General features: G+C 39.4%; 2 protein-coding genes across 12 annotated transcripts in view; one reads left to right on the forward strand and one right to left on the reverse strand.

Annotated features, from left to right (window-relative positions):
- Nucleotides 1–4,661, reverse strand: part of AIMP1 (aminoacyl tRNA synthetase complex interacting multifunctional protein 1) — a 32,626-nt gene extending 27,965 nt beyond the window's left edge. Inside the window, exon 1 of one of the 3 annotated variants that reach the window (XM_072036943.1) lies at nt 4,641–4,661. Coding sequence is in view for 1 of the 3 variants with exons in the window: in XM_027456815.3 (XP_027312616.1) it covers nt 4,454–4,455 (2 nt within the window). In the remaining 2 variants the exon portion in view is untranslated. Of the gene's footprint in view, nt 1–4,398; nt 4,571–4,640 lie in introns of those variants that run through there. The other 2 variants (XM_027456815.3, XM_027456816.3) reach the window with 2 other exon arrangements.
- TBCK (TBC1 domain containing kinase) overlaps nt 4,640–21,161 on the forward strand; it is a 105,627-nt gene continuing 89,105 nt past the window's right edge. For 2 of the 9 annotated variants that reach the window (XM_027456800.3, XM_072036939.1), the window contains exons 1-4: nt 4,640–4,777; nt 5,051–5,135; nt 9,885–10,113; nt 12,677–12,749. In XM_027456800.3, coding sequence (XP_027312601.3) covers nt 9,921–10,113; nt 12,677–12,749 — 266 coding nt within the window. In that variant the 5' untranslated portion in view covers nt 4,640–4,777; nt 5,051–5,135; nt 9,885–9,920. Of the gene's footprint in view, nt 4,831–5,050; nt 5,136–7,200; nt 7,270–9,878; nt 10,114–12,676; nt 12,750–15,625; nt 15,770–21,161 lie in introns of those variants that run through there. The other 7 variants (XM_027456796.3, XM_038178409.2, XM_038178408.2 and 4 more) reach the window with 6 other exon arrangements.

Raw genomic sequence — 21,161 nt, forward strand, 5'->3', positions numbered from 1 at the left:
TTGCCACAGATTTGCTTTTGGTCAGGTTCTCCTTTCCTGTCCCTCAACTTTTCAAAGACACTTCAAAAGAGATCAAAAGGCTTGGAAGAGGTAGAGTTGTTTAGTCTGTAGAAGAGAGATGGGAGACGGGGTCTCATTCTTCAAACACAAATGAAGTTGGTATGAGAACAGGACTAAACTGTTCACCAGGTCTACTGCAGACAGGAAAAAACAAGGAAGATTTAAGTTGGACATTTGGAAAGCTTTCAAGCAAGAGTAAAGGACTGAACAGATTGCCTACGGAGGTTGTGGAACATCTATCACCGGAAGGCTTTAAAAACAGGTTAGGCTAATGTACCAGAAGCAATTTAGGTAGAACAGATGAGAACAAGCTTGAGATCTTTTGCTCCCCTTCTGTTAAAGTCTTTTCTTTACACCCAGCATTAAGAAAATAAATATATTTTCCTCTTTTATATCCCTGTGTTTTAACTTTTCAAAATCAGCAGCAAATCTGCCTTTGTAATTATTTTTCCACATATTCAAGTGTGATAACTTGGAAGAACAAAACACAAAGATTTGCTAACTGTGAAAAGCAGGAAAAATAAACCACCTGGGAAATAAAACATCAATATATCCATTTTACACTCCTTCTGAAGAAACTGACGTATAAATCAATTTGTTATTTACTTGGTTGGTTTTGCAATCTGGAGAGATCATAGGAACTTCAGGGAGAAGTTGCGCAGTCCTTGCACCAAGCATCTTCTCCAGACCTGAGTCTGATGGAGAAATTGGCCTGGACCATCGACAGCCCACCAGCCCATTGTGGGGCACACCAGGAGAGCAACGTATCTTTGCCATCTGATGACTGACCCGGCTGAAAATAGACTAAATAGACTTATTTGAAAGATAATCCACACCAAAAAGTCCTTTTCTTAAGTTCCTCTTAATCTCTATCTTGATTGACGTCTTTATTATACAACATAATTTTTAACCCAAAGAAAGAGAAACAGGTTGTAAAGTTCATGGTAGAGCTGTAGCAATTTTATCCATAGCAGTGTAGTCAGGTAGAGGAATGCTAACTCACTCTTGGTTTGGATAAGACAACTATTTTTCATAGATTGCACTGGCTAGTAAGGAAACAGAAGACAGAGAGAAGATACACAAGCAAGAACTGAGGACAATCTAGGCCACCAGTTACCATTTGTATCACAGAGCAGACCCCGTTAGGCACAGTTTTAGTGCCTTTATTTTCTTCTGGAATTTCACCTGGATTTTCTTCAAATGGGCACATCTCAAAGAGCAGGGTGCAAGTAAGATGACAGCAATATTGTGACATCTTTCTCGCCACCTCTTTTAAGCATCACCACAATTCTCTTGACAGCTGACCAGCAGAAGACAGACTTATAAGACTAACGTAGTGATTACACAGTACCTAATACATAGCAGAGAAACATATGATGATGGATGACACATCAAATTCCTAATTTATTTTCTATATTTTAAGTTACAAATTAGAAATATATTCTTACAGTCTGAATAACTAAAATATGGGAGCAGACTGAGATCCCATAGCCTCCACAGACCATAATCAAAACTGCAAAGAACTATTAAAATAAGAATCTGCCAGGAAGAGCAGAAGGAAATTTTGGGACACATGAAAAGAACTAATAACACCAAGGTCCTCTTAAACCATGTTTTATAAGTCTAAGGCAGCAGCAGGTAGGCTATGGTACTCGCACTAATTCTAACCAGATGAATCATTGGCAATGTACCTCAAAATTCCTAACGCAGCGGTACTCTGTTTTCTTACTCTCCAGGAAAAAAGAATTTGGGAAAACTCAGTGATGACTTACTGATCTCTGGTCACCAAGCCTGGTCAGTAAATCAATTTTCAGTTTTTGCTCAAGAAATTTATTTATTTATTTGAAGAAAAGCATTTTTCCCAAGCATTTAAAAAAAAAAAAAGAAAAAAAAGAAACAGTTATGTTCATCAGGCTGCTTTGAGACTTGAGACTGTATTCAATAATAGGTAAAGATGGCTTTGGCTACACTGGAGAGAAAAAACAGCTATCATAGGAACATTCTTGCTGCTATTTCATACTGAAGTAACCATGGAAATGAAAACTAAACTTTGATATCCCCCCCCCCCCAGCTCCCACGGGCAAGTACAATAGAAAATCTAACAAGGGAAATGTATGTTGGTGGAGTTAACAAGAACCATACAGGTAACTGTTTAGAAGGAAAACTAAATGGGTTACCAAGTTTCTCTGCTGGACTCCAGTCACAGAGCTCGTATCAGCGAAAGAAACAGGAGAAGCTGTTTGCTTGGCTCACATCTGATGTTCCTAGCAGCTGCCTTCTACACTGGCCACTCCTTTTATCTGTGTTGCCTAGCATTTGAAATTCTTTACGTTTTAGAAAACACTTCCATAGAAGAGACAAATGTCAATGAAATCTCTACATGGCGGCTGTGACATGCAGCCACGAGAAAGCTCAAAAACATTGATAGAAGTCAGATTCCTCTTCCTGCACACTCAATCATTTCCCCTTATGACAACTGCTTTACACTCACTCTTATTATACAGACATTTCTCATCCTGGTTTTAGACATTTATTGTGCTCTTTCCATCTTCCAAATTCAGTCATGTTCTCCAATTGACCTAGAATTTACTCATTTATCTTCTACTCATGCCACTGAGTACCCACCCCTCCAAAATTCAGGATTTCTACAGTGTACTTGAGAAGAAAACCTAATACATCTTCCAACTAGCTAATCCAACGCAGCACTCAACCCGAAAAAAACTAGCAGAGTGTTGGCTAATTATTCACACCAGATCCCTATTTTCCAAACAAATGGGATGAAATAGAGGCCAGAACAGAAGTGGGACGTTTTTTCCTTGCATGAACCATGAATTCATGTCACAGTCAGAATTATTCATTGCTAAGATGTATTTATAGTTCAAAGGAATTCAAAGCAAATCCACACGAAGCCCCATACTCAAGCCCAGTACCCTGAAGAAGACTACTTATTAAGTAGGAGGGATTTAGGCTAGACAGCTCTTGATAAAACTTCTGTTTTGCATCCGAATGCGTTCTTGTTCTTGCCAAGTTCAGATCCACTCTTCACCCTGGTACCATTGCTTTTGAGTTCTTGTCCTCCAGAACATGGGAGCTACCTCTGCTGCTTTCTTAGGCCTTTTTCAGATAGAAACAGAGTAAGGTAATCTGAAAGTTTTCTATTCCACTGAACTGGGGGTCAGAGCTGAGAAAGCAAAGCTTGTCCCATTTGGTTCTCCTGCTAATCAGCAAAATTACAAAGAGCAGTGACTTTAGAAGTGGGCTGTTGCTTCAGAAAGAATACACAAATCACTTCAGCCTATTATTTCCTCTATTTTTTATATTATTACCTTACAATATGAACTAGCACAGTGCTATAGGATAAACCGTGCTGTATCATGAACGTATACGCATTTTAAAGTATTTTTATAATGTTTCTATAAACTGTTTTAAAAACTACAGTACAATTGTTTCAGTTGTCCGGAATCTCAATATACTGCAGAATAATGAAAATAATTATTATTATTTACTTTCTACTTCAGTCCTAACTTTAAAAAAAAGAATCAAGCATTTCTACTTTTTAGGACTTGGGTGCTGTTTTTACAAATTTGTGGTTTCCTTTTCAATAGGTCTTCAAATAAGGTATAATTTTTAAACATAACTGGGGAATAACATAGTAAGCGGATGAAAAGGGCCTGCAGAGGCGGGATGCTGTATTTGATCGCTACTGCTTTGAGTTAACACGGAATTCATGTCAAGCGTACCCTGAAACGCAAATACCTGTGAGAGGAAAGGAGGATATTGAAAAAAATATATATAAAAATCAGAGTTTGAGGAGCAGAAAGAGCAGGAAACACTAGGATAACTTCATACTTATTCTGCAGGCAGTTTTTCCTCGTTTTGCAGTGTTCAACTCAGCGCAATGACGCGATGATGGGCTGGGGGCTGCTAACGTAACCTGAGGAGAAATAAGCCACCAGCCCATCCCTCTCACCCCATTTATGCCTCCCCACAGAGCTACGAGCCTGTGGAGAGACCAAAGGCGAGGCGATGCCAGCTCTCACCCACTGAAGCCTGTACACCACCACACGACCATATATTCATAGTGTATCACTACAAACACCACAACTCCCCTCCAAACCCCAACCCCTCGCTCAAACGAAGCCCAACACCACTTCCACAACCCCCTGCCCCAGCAGGGCGACCTCCCCCTTCCCCAAAACCCCAAAAATCCCGACCCCACAGCCCCCCCGGCGGCCCCACACCGCCACCCCCGCGCCCGGCGCCATGACGCGGCCCCAGGGCGGCGGCGAGGGGCGGCCCCGGGGCCAGGCTGGGACCGCTCTGGGGACACGAAACCACCTTTTAGCAGGGAAACTCGGGCCGTGGCGAGCCGGGCGGGCTCGGCAGCACTCACATGAACCGAGCCGAGCCGAGCCGTGCCCCCGCCGCCGCCGCCGCCGCCGCGCACCTCAGGGCGCTGAGGGAAGGAGGCCCCCGCCGCCGGGCTGCGCGGGCTGGCGCCTGAAGCCGCCCCTCACCCCCCCCCCCCCCCCCACCTCACAACCCAGCGCCGTGACGTTCTTAGCGCAAAATTGACGAACCTGGGGGAAAAAATTAAAAGAAGAAAGATCGCTTTGCTTATTTTTTAACGTTGGGAGGAGAGGAAAAGTCAGGCAGCGTGAAACCAGCCTCGGTCCTTCCCCGCTGGCGGGGCGGGGTGTCGCAGGCAGCTGCTGAGGTGCCGGCACCTGCCCCCGGCTGGGGCTGAGGGGGGGGGACCCGTCCTGAGGGGTAGCGGGCAGATTTAGGGGATTTTCCCCTGGGTTGAGGGGGTCCCCGCTCGTAACGGGGGGGCTAAGGGGCTGCTCATAGTCCTGGGGTTCGTTTTAGGGCGCCGTGGGGGTCTTGCTGCTCGTCAGTGGGGCGGGGTGGTTGTAGGGTTGTTTTGGGGTCATTTGTAGGCTTTTGGGGTCGCTGGGAGCCGGTTCCAATTAATTTCTCTTCTCGCCAGAGGTCATTCCCCTGCTTTCGTGTGTAAGTGACACGGCAACACGGCCGGCTTTATGTGCACAGTGGCAGGGACCCAAATTGCACGGGTAAGCGAGTAAACATAACGGAATTAAAAGAAACAGCGGGTTTACGCCTGCTAAAACCCCTCCTGGGCTGCCAGAATTAGGCTGTGTGCCTCCTTGAGGTGCTCCAGGTGTTGGCTTTAGGGGGCTTGTGGGTTTGTTTTCCTGTTTTATTAAATGTTCTACCTGCAGATATGAAATTCGGGATGCCGCTGAGCCTCGCTGTTACACCTGCCCTTCACAGCAGCAACGGCCTAACCTCCCTGTGCTGTGTAGGTGCACCATAAATGCCTTGAGTAATGGTATTAACCCTTATTTCACAACTCCCACACACAAGGCAGAGGCTATGACAGAGTTTTTCAACCATTTCTGAGAAAGAACGCTTTTTCATGTTTGTTCGTGGCTGTATTCCACTTGCCTGAAGTGACGCTTGAATATCCCTGGTAGGGCAGGGAAAGGAGTTGCTATTTCACATCTTCAGGAAACAATTCTTCAAATATCCATCAATCACTTGTGCCAAAGTCAGCGTGATGTTCCTCGTTCTATTCCCCAAAAAGTTTTGTAGTCGCAGGAGAACAAATAATGACATTGGAGCCTTGACAAAACACATTTTGTGTTTTCTGTTAATCTCAAATTGGGTAACAGTTAAAATGAAAATTTTTGACACATTTATTATATGAATAAATGTGCTGTTTGCTGTATCTGGAATCTGAATCAAAGCGTTTAGGCAAAGTGTGCCTATGCTTGTGATTTTGATACAGGAAATAATGCTGCTTGCTGTGTTGTTTTATTTTCTTTAGTCTAGACAATAATTTTAGGGGAAAAAAGATTTAAATATGCTAAACATTCTGTCACTATTTCCTTTCGATTCTATTGTTACTCTTTATTTGTAGATGGAATACTTCTAACTTCTGACGTTCATTTAAGAGTTGGGGCATTTTATAAAAAGAGACATACTGGTGTTATTCCCAAGGGGAAGATGGTTAATAAAAAACAATGCTGTTTACATTGAGAATCTTAGGCAAAAACGTAGCAAAATAGTGCTAATCTGCACGTGAAATAGGTACTTGTAGACATCTGTTGGTGGTGGGAACGTTGGTTTGTGTTTCTGTGTACTGTAAAGGTTTCTAAGGGAGATTTGGATGGGGGTAGTGAGGCAGGGGAGGTCATTCAGAGGTGGGATGCAAACCAGGCCGCTTCTGGACTTCTAATCTCTATGCCAGACATCTTTTGCAGATGTGGTAGGCTGTCTCTCATATACTCAATAAGCAGAGCTTTGGAGAGGACTCAGTAATTTTAGATGACACTAATAAGACAAGTCATCGCTTCTTCCTCCATCCTCACTGTTTTGGATTATCCGAATTGAATTTCCAGAATTCGGTCCTGGAATTAAATTTGCCTTAGCTGTTCCTGGTGTCAATTTAAAATAACAAACTCTTCTTTTTCTTCTTCTCTTTTTCTTTCACAGTAATTAGGAAGCTCTGCAGAATATAATTCATTCCTCCAAATTATAAAATTAACGCAATACGTGCCTTTTCTATGTAGAAGAGATGAATTTCAGGTGTTGAAATTAACATGAGGAGAATGCCCTAAACGTGAGGAGAATGTCGTACTCTGTATTTTTATAGTTGTACCTGACTTTGTTGTGGATTTGGAAAAAGTTTAAAATACAGTTACATGAGATCTTTTTTTCAGGTGAATCTTTGAAATGTACATAGCACTTATGTTTGAATTTAGAAATGTCTGTTACTGGAGAAATAATTAGACTGCAACAAAAGTCAGTTTAAAAGAACCCTTCACATAGGCTGTAACTTGTGGCCCTTTTTAAAGGTGGAAGAAGGATTAAGCTTTTAGTTTCAGGGTTACTTGGTTTATTTTTCTGTTCAGACCCTGGGATTTACGGAAGTTGAGAGTTAAGGATGGAGATCAGAACTTAATTGTAAAATTACCTATTGACAGAACTAGCTCTTTTCCAGTATAACTTTTAATAACTTTTTAATGTTTGTTTTTGTGGATTCAACGGAATTAACTTTGTAATTAGAACTCTTTTAATGCATACCTTCTAAAATTCTTGCTTGTTTCCTTTTAGTGGCTGGCAGGAAAGGCTGTTTGCTTTTCTTGTTTCTTCTGTTTTGTCTGTGTGCTTCCCAACCAGATGGTACGTCTGCAGTTGTTTCATTGAAAACATTCCAAGTGGTCTAACTCATCCTTGTAGGCAAAGTGCATCTAGAATGGAAAAAAATATTAATCTCTTTAAATGGGTATTAAACTTTCAATATTTAACATTTTTTTTTAATTAAAATTTCCTTCTAAGTGTCAGCTGAAAGCAGATATGGTATATTAAGGACTGTCTAGCTGATTATTTTTTCCACGTTAAAGAAGATTTTTCTTACCTGAGTAAATATGTTTTACACAACATATTGAAGTATTTATATACATATATTAAAAACAAAATACATCACACTGGTATAAATTTACTCCTTCCGCACACCTCTGCCCCCAGACTCTGGTTATATTAACTTTTCTTTACTCTAAAGTAGTTATTGGAGGACCGATGTGCCAAATAAGGTTGTAACTCACTTTCTAAATCAGAATTCTTTCTTCATGGTCAATAAATATTTTCTTTCTGAAGCCAGGTAGTTCCCTTTGGCACAATGTTTTTACAGGAATCTGGATCTTAACTTGTGGTAAATACACAGTTAAAGCTTTGTTATTGGAACTTGCTGTCTGACAATAAATCTTTTTGCTTCCACTCAGTCCCATTTATGCTTTTCAGTGGTACGTTCTTACTGTTAGTTGCATTGTTGGCATCCTAAAAAATAACTTTCTCAAAATACTAAATATCCATGAATATGGAAACATTGTATCTTTACAAAGAAGACTTCTGATACAAAAACACAAACATAAAAACAACAGTGCCCTTTTGTATTTTTCTTCTGTATTTAATACAATGATCTGTGCTAGAAATTAAAGGACTGTATCTCATATTTTTGTTTCTTTGGGCAAAATCCCACATGCACACAAATATAACAGCAGTCTTACATTTACTTTGTATCTGAACTCAGACTGTACTAGTGAAAACAGAAGGTATGCTCTGTAATATCCATTTGTATAGACTCAGTAAATGTGTCTGGTGTAGGAGGATCTCTGTGCAGCCTGTTAAGGAGAATGCTATCTCAGTTAAGATTCACAAAAACTATTTTTAATGGGATTTTTGTGCAGGTTACAAGGTTGTGATGTTGGCCAAGAGGCCAATAAAATAGTAGTGTTTAGCTTCATTAGTGCTCTGCGTATTTTTTGTATCAGTTTTTTATTTCTTGAAGCCCCTAAGATGATAAAGAATTATCACATCTGGTTTGAAAGAATTATGCTGGTTTTATACTTTAAGCTTTTCCGGTTATTTCTCTTCTGGGCTTCAAATCCTGTGGGTTCCTCTGCCTCTCCAATTATCCTGGTGCAGCTACATACCTGTTTCTACTCTTTAGAGCTTAGAATTACTGTTCTTTATCTGATGAGAGAGTTGGATGTGCTTTCCACATCAGATGGTGGACTGTTTCTGTTGATTACATACACAGGGGCTCTGGACTCTGGAGTTGAAGTTAGCTGGATGGTACTCTTCTGTGTAGGCTTGTTGATGAAGCTTTTTTTGTTCTGAGGCCTCTTGTCCACTGTTACATGGAAAAGCACTTCACTGTCACAGCTTGTAGGCTAGAGCTCACTAAAGAGCACTTAAGCTTGGCCTTTTTCTCTCTCTTTATGTGCCCTTATACACAAATTTGTGTGTGTTATGGAAGCTGACATATAGAGGAGCCATACTACCTCATGACAGCTTGCAGTGTCTTGATTCATGATCTGGGCAATCCAGAAATGGGTTGAGCAGAGGCTTGATTCCGTTTTCGGATTTTGGTACCTGGTATATCAAATCTTAGCCCGCTGGTAAAAAGAGGCCAGGAGGTTTTGTCTGAGGCCTAGCTGATTGTGGAGGTGTCTGTCACTTGTGCATGTTCTAGGTTTATACTCTTGAACTGCATAATAGTTGGTTATGGAAAACTGCAGAGAAAAGATTTAGCTCACACTAAATGGAAATGCGTGGTTCAGAGTAGCGAAGGTTCAACAAGGTTGTTCCTGCTGGGGAGAAAAGTGGTCATGAAACTAAATGCTCCTGAAACTGAACTAAAAGCTAGCTGCTTTCTCTTGTCTGTCCCACAGAAATATTTAACATAGATCACTTCCCTGATTTGTTACTGAGTCAGTGTGGGAGCTAATGATTTACCTATTGGTATGGAAGGAAATATTGGCTGCACAGATGACTTGTTACTTTCTAGCTTTAATTACCTGGATTATTTTGGATTACCTGGTGTAAAGATGCTGGATTATTACTAAAGCTGTGCTGATCTAGACCTGTGGCCTGCTGGTACAAGGTGGTATTTTAGAAGAGCGTTTTTCTCTTTAGAGCCTTCACTGGTTTTTGAATAGTAACCTGCTGTATTGCAGTAGTCATCTGAAGATTGCCTGTGTTAAAGCATTTGTCTGTTCCTAAAAAGAGTTTTACCTCTGTGTTTAAAACCAACACTGTATTTTCATCTTTAAATGTGGTGTTTATGATGCACCTGCACTGTATTAATAATATTATTGTGTTCATTATTCAAAAGTGCCTCCCCAATGGAGAAAAGAAGTCTTAATTTCATTATTAAATAACTCATAAGCCAAGTCAGAAGAATTTGTATCTTTTGTGTATAATTTTTTAATCTGTGATTTCTTTCTAAGGAACAGAAGTCACTTGGAAGGGCGTAAGGTCGTGTGAAAGAGATGTTTCCTTTAAAAGATACGGAGATGGGTGCCTCCACCTTCTTTGCCTCAGCTCTGCCTCATGATGTTTGTGGAAGCAATGGCCTTCCTCTGACTCCCAACTCCATCAAAATTTTGGGGAGATTTCAAATCCTTAAAACAATGACCCATCCCAGGCTTTGCCAGTATGTCGATATTACCAGGGGTAAGCATGGTGAGTATCTGTTTAATGAGGATATTTCATGTTTGGTTACGGTTATATTTTTGTGAAAAAAAATATCTGAAGGTGCCCGAGCAGAATATTGCCATTATGGCACCAGTTAAAGAAGGTGTCTAGGTTCTAGGCCCAAAATGACTGCATGCCTTTGCTGTGACAGACAGCATTAGTGCTTTTATTTCTTTCCTGCAGAGGTTATTGTCTGCGTTCTCTTTTGTTACACATTACGCTAACTGAAAAACGCTAAAAACTTCCATTTTTTTTTTATTCTTTACTGTAAAATTCTGGTACTTGATTTCTGCACCATGTCTGTGTGGGACACTGAAATGGATGCGTTTGTGATGCTGAGCCCCTACACTGTGTTTTTGTTATCAATTTCAATGTGATGCTCAGGTCTCTTGTACTTCATTTGCAGCTGTTCTTGGTGTCTCAGTTACCCTCTATCTTGGCTGCAAGCTTCTCATATTTTTATTTTTTCTCAATTCTGGCTGCTTAAGATCTTTCCCACTAACAATTACTTTATTTTAGTACAGAGGGTTTTATAATAACTGTTTTCACATGTATTGTTAGCTCAAATACTGCTTCAGTTGTTTTTTATGCTCCAGATGATCTCACTCTGTTGCTAGCTCAGCAGGAGTACAGCACTTAATTTCCACAAAAAGTCTGCAACACCTGCGACAGAATGTATGTGGTTATCAGCTTTAACTGTTAAACCAATGATGTTCCAATATAAAAGTGCATTCTATGTATCTGAGTAGTTACACTGTCTCATAAAGTAGAGCAGGTAATATATTTTATATATGTATAAACAGGGGACTGTTAGGTTAGAGGTTGGACTCGATGATCTTGAGGTCTCTTCCAACCTAGAAATTCTGTGATTCTGTGTGATTCCCCTCTAATTCAGGGTGATAGGATGTTTCAGATTGGTAGAAAGTTGTGATATCACCAACTGAAAATGTTCTGAAGTATTCCAGGGTAGGGGAAGGTTCTTTTTATGTTTTCTTTTGCTCTCAAACTTGTAAATTTTCAGTTTTCTGCAGCCAGGAGATCTAGAAATATTATTTGTTTTCATCTTAGGTTGGCTAGTACGCCTTGAAACAGAAAATGGGGTTTTCTAATAATACTGTTTGAGGTGAGAGGTTAAGAAAAATTAGCTATCGTAATAAATATAAGAGGTGGTTAAATAGGCAAGCTTGGCCTTTTTGACAGTAAAGAGTCCACGATGTGAAGGTTTCAGTGCATATAAATACGAAGGAGAAAACATCTTAAGATCATTAAAGTAGCTTGCAGAATAGCAAATGAAATGTCTAACTTGAAGTCAGAAGGCTGTCCATTTATAGTGGCTAGAATGCCACTTAATCATTTTCAAATAATACGTTTTTTTCTTACTAACACACTGATAACATCGATGGGAAAGTTTATCATTCTGATACTGGCAGAATTCATCACTTGTCAGTCCGGACGTAGTGATTTAATGTTTTCATGCAAATGTCAGTTTCTCTCCTCATGAAGAAATACAATAGCAGTCTGGGAAAACGATGCAAAAAAATGACATGTATGCATTTCCCACAGAAGACCCTCAGAAGACTAGTGTATAAATAATAGAAAAACATTCAAATGGAAGTCTTTTTTCTTTGTGAAATTAATTTATTTGTAAACCTTGGATAGCATTATAGAAGCTGATCCCAGAATTGTTTATTCCAAATGAAGTGTAAGTGGTCCTTTGATTTCAGGAAGGAGAAGGAAAGAGTTAAGTAAGCATTCCAGCTTTAATGTGTTACTATCTGTGTGCCTTACAGTGTTTTCCATCTTTGTTATTTTAACAGTCTTGTAAGAATATTTTGGAATACCTTAGTTTGATTTGGTTTTGAACCTGAACATTCAGTACTTGCTGTTCTGTGAGTATCAGAAGTAGCAAAGCCGCCTCATTCAGTAGTTCTCTGTCTCCCCTGCACAGTCTTGCACTATCACCGTCCCTTTATAGTTGCCATCTTCAGTGCAACAATCGTTTTGTTGCTCCCTCTGTATTCAGAGCCATACCTAGAACATGTGGGACCCATATAAATCCTTAGCTATTTTGGGGCAAAAAGTACTGCAGCTAGTAATGTGCTAGCTGGTCAATCAGGACTGAAACTCCTTTGCTCGCTCAGAATCCTTTTCCTCAAGGTTGATGTTGCTTTGATTCTCTCGCTCTCAACTCAACCACAGATTTTTGTAAATTTGTGAATACTTGCCTTCTTTGAAGCCTCTATTCTTGAGTCAAATTTGACTGTCATCAGCTGAGGGGCTCAGAATTTAGTAGGTTACTGGATGGATGGAATAGCAGTACTTTTGCTTAAGGAAACAAAAACAAGAAAGATCTGGTCCAGTCATGTAATCTACTCTATTTCATGAATGAAAATGATCGTGATATATACAAGTTGTACATAATTACTTATATACAGTTTCCCATACAACATATGTCAATATACTTTAACATCTGCCAAATAGGTACTGAGAAGTCTGAATTCCCATTGTCTCACTTGCATTCTAATCCTCATATCCTTATTTTTTCAATTAGAGAGGCTGGTTGTGGCTGCTGAACACTGTGAAAGGAGTCTGGAAGATTTGCTACGAGAAAGAAAACCAGTCAGGTAGGGTGTCAAGTTAACCTCAAATCCACTTGACAAAGTTTGACATATAATCTGTGGCTAATTCCTAGCCTCTTTTTTTTTTCTTTAAACTTTTATTGCTTTATATAAATTTTACTCTGTTAAAGCTGAACATGAAAACATTGTTTATCAGACAAACATATGCCTGGAGTACTCACTTCTGTACGATTTGAGAAGCTGGAAGATATATGGGGAGCTTACAATTGAAATACTTTGTAGCTCATCAAATCCTGTCTTGAAATAGCAGTTTTGGGGTTTCTTTTTTTAAAAAAATACTGTCAAACCTGTTACAGAATCATTATCTTCCTTAGAATTAATTTGAAAATTTTATGTTTACCACATGATGAAATGCAGCTTTCATTACAAGGGATAGGATTTGGTGCGTGCTTTTCATATGCAGAATATATGAACTTCTTACCTAGAAAAGTGGACAGGATGTCAGATACATATGCCAGGCTGGTAATAAGCGGTTTGAATTTGGTTTAATACAGTCATTTGACCAAACCAAGTCCAAAGGCTAGATGCTAAGAATACTGGCTTTCATGCTAAGATGTATAGAATAGTTGAGCTATATCTTTAAAGAAGCTAACAAACACACACCCCATTAGACTTGTTGATGTTAACTGTAATTTTAAATGAAAAGCAACTATCACTATTGGCTTTGGGGAAAAGTCCCTTCCCCTGGAGAATATAGAACACAGGAAGCATAAAGAGTTGAGAAAGAGAAAAAATATTTGTATTTGGGATAGCGGGGCATTATAGATTAGTTATTTCTAGAACACAAAAATATACAAATTTGCAGCATGCTCAGAGAAATCCAGTCTCTTCATTCTAATTTCTGGCATTATATTATCTGAATTTATAACAAGCATTAGATCTCATACTGTTTTGACATTCATGGAAGTGTAGAAAATAAGCTTACTCAGATAAATGTTTGGCACGTTTTTGTGTCTTCCCAGTTAACTGTGATTAATGTTAGGCATCTCGGGTGGGCTATGTTTGATAAAGTACTATCCAGGTAGAATTCCTGTTGCTTATCCCAAAATTGGCTTGTGTAGAGAAGCAATACTAGAACTGAAGCTTTTTGAGCCTTGCAGCCCTTTAATAAAACACTAACAGTTTTGTCAGGCAGAGATAAACCTAAATGCAGAATGCCCTGTGCCTGTACATTAGGTTTTTGTGGGTGCCAGCTTATATGACGTCATATGTGTTGCAGAGGACAATGTCTTGAGGAATGTAAGGCAAATATGGCTTGCATTTTCTCTTCAGATAGAGAGGTACTTAGAGGTGAAGTGTAAAGGGCTTTTCATGTGTGATATAAATTACAGCCCTTCACACAGTTTTGCATCAGGTTCCTATTGTGCCAAGTTCCAGAAATAGTGAAAGCATCAGAAGCTCTTTTCTTCCCTTTTTCACTCAGTTCTCACACTGCTTTTGGAACATGTGTGTCTTGGTGTCAGATGAGAAGCAGCCCAGATTGTCTACTGCCTCTTGACTGTTTTTGCAAAAGCATGCATGTAGCTATTTTAATTTGCTTTGAATTGCTTGATACGTTTCTTATGTGTATTCTGTTGCTATGAGAAAGGAGAAAATTCTCAAAATTGTATAAATGGAACTTTTCTCAGGTAACAATTGTGGCCTGTATGCACATCCATTATGCCCCTCTACATCAGCATGGTTTTGTGGCATCAAGAAATATATATATTTTTATACATTTTTAGGTGGTTAAGAGAAGGTGCTTCACCAAGATAACTGTCACAAACTCTTTTGGCCATTGGTCTATTGAGAGTAGATGCGTAAAGCCTGGCTTTACTTTCTCCTCTTGGCTTGAGATAGTAGAATAACTTATTTCAGTAAAAACTGTCTGATCTTTGTTTTAACAAGCCAGTTGGGATTTTTTCACGAAGTTGTAACACCTGAGGCATAGGCTAAAATGTAGCCTGTCAGTATGTTCCTAGCTTCAAGAGATGTTAGTGTACACCTACTTACTGTAAATTACAGCTTTTGCAGTAGTGGCTAAGAGATGAATTATGTTCACTCCAAAGGAAGTGTCTTGCAAGACTGGCTTTTTCCCTCTACTTCTTTCTTTTTTTTGTTTTGTTTTAAAATTAAAACAGACATTTTAGTTTCTTTTGTGAGACCCATAAATTTCCAGAAATAACTTGGATGGACCAATTCCCAGTTATTGGTCATTTGATCTGTCTATATTAATTACCTTTGGAGGGAAGTATTTGGCTTTTTCCATATATTCTGATTGCATTTGTCAATGATAGTAAAACTGGTTACACATCCGGAGCTGATGTGTGTGCTATTGCAATTAATTTTATAAACTGTTTATGGAATGCAAAAAGCTGCTTTTCTGGTTTCTAGATTAATTCTCCTTATGCTTGCCAGTAACCTAAGTCCTTTGCACCTGTACCACAAACTGACGTAAAATCAGCAGGAAATCTTCTATTATGCTAGTGCTGAAATTCAAGACGTAACATTATGAACTGTCTATCTTTCCATACATACTGGAAAACAGGCCGTACAGCTGTCTGGTAGTTATTTGCAGTTAATCTTGTCTGAAGTCATGCGTCAAGAGTAGCATGCATTCCTTAATATATGAATTATTTAAAAAAAATGCAGCTGAGTGATTAACCTCAGACTTTCATCAGCTTTTATAATTCTAACGAATCACTTAGACATAGGGTCCAAACACTGGATAATAGTTCTAATCATTTACCTAACTTGCTCTGTCACAGCCCAGTAAGTCGTTTTAGGGAGCATATGACCAAACAATTTCTAGAACCTGGATCTGTGAATTCACCTGTTACTTACCAGCGCTGTGACAGAGCTCTCCAGGAATTGCAAAGATAGTTTGCCATTTTTCTCAAAATTAACATGCTCAACTTCACTTTCAATGCAAGTCAGTGTTCGGTAACTCGTGGCCAGATTATTTTCTGAGTGATGCATGTTTGGGATCCTAGAAGGAGCATGTGCCATGGTTGGAACTCTATCAGGTAACATTCAAGAACTCTCAAATGGATGAAATAGGTAGGCTTTTTGCAGTTCTTGTCATATGTAACCAGAAAAGGAATTTAATAACTCTTCATTGTCTTTCGTGTTTTATTTGGGTGGTAGCCATGTGGACATTGTAACTACAATTAATGCTTCTAAAAGAGACATTAATTCAGTTGTCTTTACTATACTTCCATGGAACATCATGGTAAAAGCAGGGGAGCTCTTTTGGAGTTGTGTGCCACAGGGAACTCAGGCTGTAACCATGGGTAAGAGTTTTAGGATAGAATATGGTAAGCTTTAGGTAGTCATGCCCCATTATTTTCCAGAGCAGTCTCCACTGTCTTCAGTTTGAGAGTTTGTATTTTGGGTCATTGCTTGGTTTTTGTTTATTCCTGATTTATTCTCCTGTTTGTTGTTATTCTGTGTCAGAGCAAGTATGCACTTAACTTTAGCCAATAAATTTTGCTGTTGCAAAATCAGTTCTCAGATATATGTTCAGGATTCAGTTATTTTCTTAAAGGGCTACGAATTTATGTGCACAGTGAAACACAATAGTAAATACCTGATTTAAGCACGTAATAGTTTAATGCCGTTTAGAGATTTGAAAATGTGGCTCAAAGTCTGGCTGACTTCCTCTGTGTCATCTTGTGCATGCAAGGATTTTGTGAATGAACAGAAAGTAAGTCACAAAAATTACGAAGGATAAAACTATTGTCCTTCAGAATTCTCACTAATGGTAGTTTTCATGTTTGTGGCAGTCACAATTTTACAAGACTTGCAAGGTTACTAGTTCTTTTAGCACTGTTGATATCACAGACCGGAAAGTAGGATGTGAACTTATTTTTAAGGTTCTCCATCTTTTAAACACATTTAGGGCCATTCCTTTGGGATACCTTTTCCAGACAGTGTTAAAGGAGTTATTTTCTCTGCTCCTGTGCTCTTATAAGAGGACTTGTGAGTTTTTCCTTTTCTGTCATGCTTGAAGTGTGTTCCTTCTTTCAAGAAGCAGGTCTGCACTTGTATTCATAATAATAAAAATGCCAGCAAATACTGACATTCAGCAGACTTTTGGCACCTACAGTAGAGTTTCTGGATTGGTCTTCAATTTGTGGCTTGGGCAGTCTAAGCCTATTCCTTTCTTCAATAAAATATAGTTGTCATATGTTTTGAAAGTTATGGTTTTGAAAAATTACTAGTGAACCATCAGAGATACAAGGTATGGTTTGTTATACATGGAACGTTTGATGGGAAGCAGGCTGTGTCTGCAGCTGTTTACTAGTTTGGAGAAAACATGATCTGACTGATTCGGTTGAGTACATTTTATTTGGCTGTATTAAACAGTTGTCTGCGCATTGATTAGATTAGATTTCTTTATGCCATCTTTGCTGTTAATGTACTTTTGGCAAACTTGAAGTAAAGCTACATAATAGAAGGTATTATTGGATGTTGCGGGGGAAAGCAATTTCTGGGTAGCCAGGGATTCTTCAGGAATATTGTAAGACAGGTGCAAGTCATCAAAAGGCTGAAGGTTTTACATGGTTTGACTTGAAGAGCTGCATGTGAGCAGAACTTCAAGGGCAGAGTGTACTCTGCTTTGAATCAAGTCTGTGTTGGAATTTCACATGAGAAATCCATATGTCATAACGAGGTTGCATTTAGCAAGGGTAAATGATGAAGTAGTAGAATGAAGTAGCGTTAATAAATAAACTTCTTAAAATTAGTTTTTTCCTAAGCATGTGTGAGAATCTGTACTTTGACCGTTTAGTGGCTGTAGAGTTTTCCTTTAGTTTCTTGCCAACGGTTTGTTTCTAAAGCTGTGATGAAAGTCCAGCTATTAGTCCTGACTTGCTTATGTGTTATCCAATGCTGCTTTTCTTAATATTAGGAGTATTTTGATTTCCGTAAGTTTTCGTCTCACTGCAAATCTTACTGTAGCATTCTTTTTAATACAGGGTATCTCCTGTAATTCACAAGGGAAAAAAAGACTGTTTGGAATGTCAAAGGGGCATAGTTTTCATGAAGTAGTTGAGGAGAGCATTTCTCCTCTTCACGTCAGAGTGAACTTTTCAGGTATGGAACCAAATTCTATGCTTGTACGGTTGGCTGCAGTGCTTGGCAGCACAAAGACATCTTGGGGCACATATGCCCACATCTCTGTTGCTTGTGAAACAGTGTGCACACTTGTTTTCTTCTTCTCTTTCAGGAAAAAAAAAAAAAAAAAAGAATCCCACTTTTTGAGATTGAGATACTTGCTATTAAAACTATTTCTAATGGCTGTATACAACATAAAGTCTGTACATGTGGAGAAAGCGCATAATTGTATTTCTACCCTTTGTCCTGCTGTGCTGCTCCTATGGCTGTGTGTAGGTGCTTCGTACGAATTTCCATTCTAAAAGCAGTAGCAAAGATCTTGAGCTGAAGATGAGCTGTGCTGTGCTCTCAAGAACAAACGTAGTGAAGAGCTTTGAGACTTCAGGGGAAGAGAATGCTGAGTTTTCCTCTAACAGATCAAGCCCCATCCTCGACAGGAGCCAGGAGCGTGGCTTCATCCTGCAGGGGGATTTCTGTGCTAACTAGCTAATGGCTGAGCAACCAAATGTCAAGTTTTTGTTGTGCAAATATTACTAGATTTAAGCCACATTACTAGTTGTAATGTTGATTTATGATAGTTGTGTTTGTAATAAACATTGTCCATATACTTGGAAGAATAAGATGTGGTTAATATATGGTTATTTTTACTTAATGCAGTGTTTGACACTTCATCCTACTTATAGTGGGGGGGGGGAGGAAGAACTAACACTCTTTAAACTTGCTATACACTGCATACTTCTAGAAAGGGATTACATTTTTAAGATACAAACTCATACATCTGGAACTACTGAGCGGTGTCTTGAGGGAAGCGTTTGTCACTAATTAGGGATCAGACAGCTGGTTTATTTAGATGCATTGATATGCTTGCAAACATCTCTAACGTCATTGTGGTTTGAGATCATTCCTTCCGTATGTATGGAAGTTTTCTCCTTGACTTCAAGCTCCTCTGTTTTACAGAGCAAAAGACCCAGGCGTGCGCCTTCACTCCAAGCTAGCTGCTTTCCTGCTTCAGAGCTGCATTAGTCCCGTATCGCATACCTACATCAGTGTGGTGCCAGGCTCAAAGTGGTAGATTTACCGCGTATGATCATAAAATCAGAGAATCATTATGATTGGAAGAGACCTTCAAGATCATTTGGTCCAACCATCGCCTTACTACGAATGTCACCCACTAAACCATGTCCCCAAGCACCACATCCAACCTTTCCTTGAACACCCCCAGGGATGGTGATGCCACCACCTCCCTGGGCAACCTGTTCCAGTGCCTGACTGCTCTTTCTGAGAAGAAATATCTCCTCATTTCCAAGCTAAACCTTTCCTGGCGCAACTTAAGGCCATTCCCTCTAGTCCTATCACTAGTTATCTGCAAGAAGAGGCCAACCCCAAGATCCCCAAATGTTCCTTTCAGGTACAGCTCCCTTCTCCCTGCCCTGCAGTTCTGTGGGAACCACAGCATGAGCACAGCACTAAGTTAACGTCATTGCTTGGCTGCTGTTCCAACGGGACTTTCCGATGGACAAATACTGGCACAGGCAGACAGGACTTGTATTTCAGCTCAACTTCTATGCGTGCGTGTGTGTATATGGCTAGGCAGATAGCAGGGAATTAGAGATTGCCGTCATTCGACTGTTTTAAACTGGCCTGATCTGCCAGATTTCTAGGGTTTAAAGACATTAAATATATTCCTATAGCACATATGTTGCAAAACTTCAACTTGTGCCTGTTATTAATCATCACTATGTACACAAACCCATTAGTCTTTAACACATACCCTAAATTAACTGTGAGTATCCAGTACCATGCAGCTGATGCTGCGCAATTATCTGTGGTAGCTGCGGCCCTTGGTGGTTCTTGAAAATAAAGGTGATTAGGCTCGAGAGCTCTTTGAGAGAATTAAGAATCGAGGTGGACTCGTCCCTCTTCTACTCTTACCCTCCCTAACATCTGATATTGTCTGTCTCCACTGACAAGGAGTGGTCTCCTCTAATCCCAGCACTGCTTATTTTGTTTTATGTTTTGCCAGTCATCCTTTAATGGGTTTGGGACTGTCCTACACATTTACATGCATTCTTTTTTTAGGCACAGTCAGCTCTTCTTCTCTTGTTCTCCTGTCTGGCAACTTTTGTTACGTGGATATCTCCTACGAGCAACTACAATCTCTTTATCTCTTTTTTGATGATTCTTGTGTCGGTTTGAAGGCAGTTTGTTATTAATTATATGCTGATTAGTACGTTTCTTTCTAATTTTTATTCACAGGCATCTGCTTTGGCTACTTAAAAGTTTATTGTTACCTCTAGATAGGTGTTTCCTGCCTGTTATGGTGACACATAGTGGATTATAGATCAAAGTGATGCCCTTATAATGCCTTTACGAATATTAGTTGTTAGCTAAGAAATTCCTAGCAGCACCATTGCTTATTGGCCTAGTTGCAAAGTCCCTTTGATCACCTGCATTTGCAGACTGTTCTTTGCTTGGAACTTTCCGTTCTGTTTCACTTTTTAGTAGCATCTGTACCACTGATATAATGATCCAGATTTTTTTTGAGCTAACTACTAGACTGTATCTCAGTATGGTTTTTAACCTTTAGATACTTAGTTGGGGAAAAAAAGAAAAAAAAACAAAAAACAAAACACGGTATGGCTAAACTGTTAAAAGGACACTGTTGTAAAGTCTCCTGATTCACAGGAAATACCTGGCTTTAAGAGGAGCTGTGTGCTGCTACAATTTTTGTTCATAGCTTTAAAAATTGTGTTGCACCTTGATAAAACATGTAGTTGTGTGTTTGTTTTTAATTAGGAATGTGACTCGTTACTAGTGCTTGCTCCCGTCATGCAGAGATGGAAAAGTGCAGTTTTTCTCTCAAAGGCTGAAAATTTTGTAAAGAGATTGCTTTAGTGCAGTTTTACACAGTTCTGTGTGTTTTTCCTGCTGTCCAGTAACTCTCACAAAAGAAAACGTGCTCAGTTGTCATTCTTGCTGATCGTGGTACTTAATGGTTGTATGTGCTACTTTGATATTACCAGTGCTGCTTGCACTAGGTTGTGTGCACAAGAGGACTGTTCTGCTCAGAGAAGCTAAATCCTTTAAGGGGACTCAGTCTTTCAGTTTTTAGGTTTTCAGAGAGGAGTGCTCTGTTTTTTCATGGCTTGAGTGTTTTCAGATCGTTCTTTTGGCTTTTTGTGCACGAAGCAGTGATTTTTGGACTTTTTTTTTAGTCCTGAAACAAAGGGAAAGAGTCTTAGATTTGTCAAGAGCAGAAAGGAAGATACTGAGAATCCCACCATTAGTAACATTTTCTCT

The sequence above is a fragment of the Anas platyrhynchos genome, chromosome 4 (genome assembly GCF_047663525.1).
Source record: "Anas platyrhynchos isolate ZD024472 breed Pekin duck chromosome 4, IASCAAS_PekinDuck_T2T, whole genome shotgun sequence".
Taxonomy (NCBI): Eukaryota; Metazoa; Chordata; class Aves; order Anseriformes; family Anatidae; genus Anas; species Anas platyrhynchos.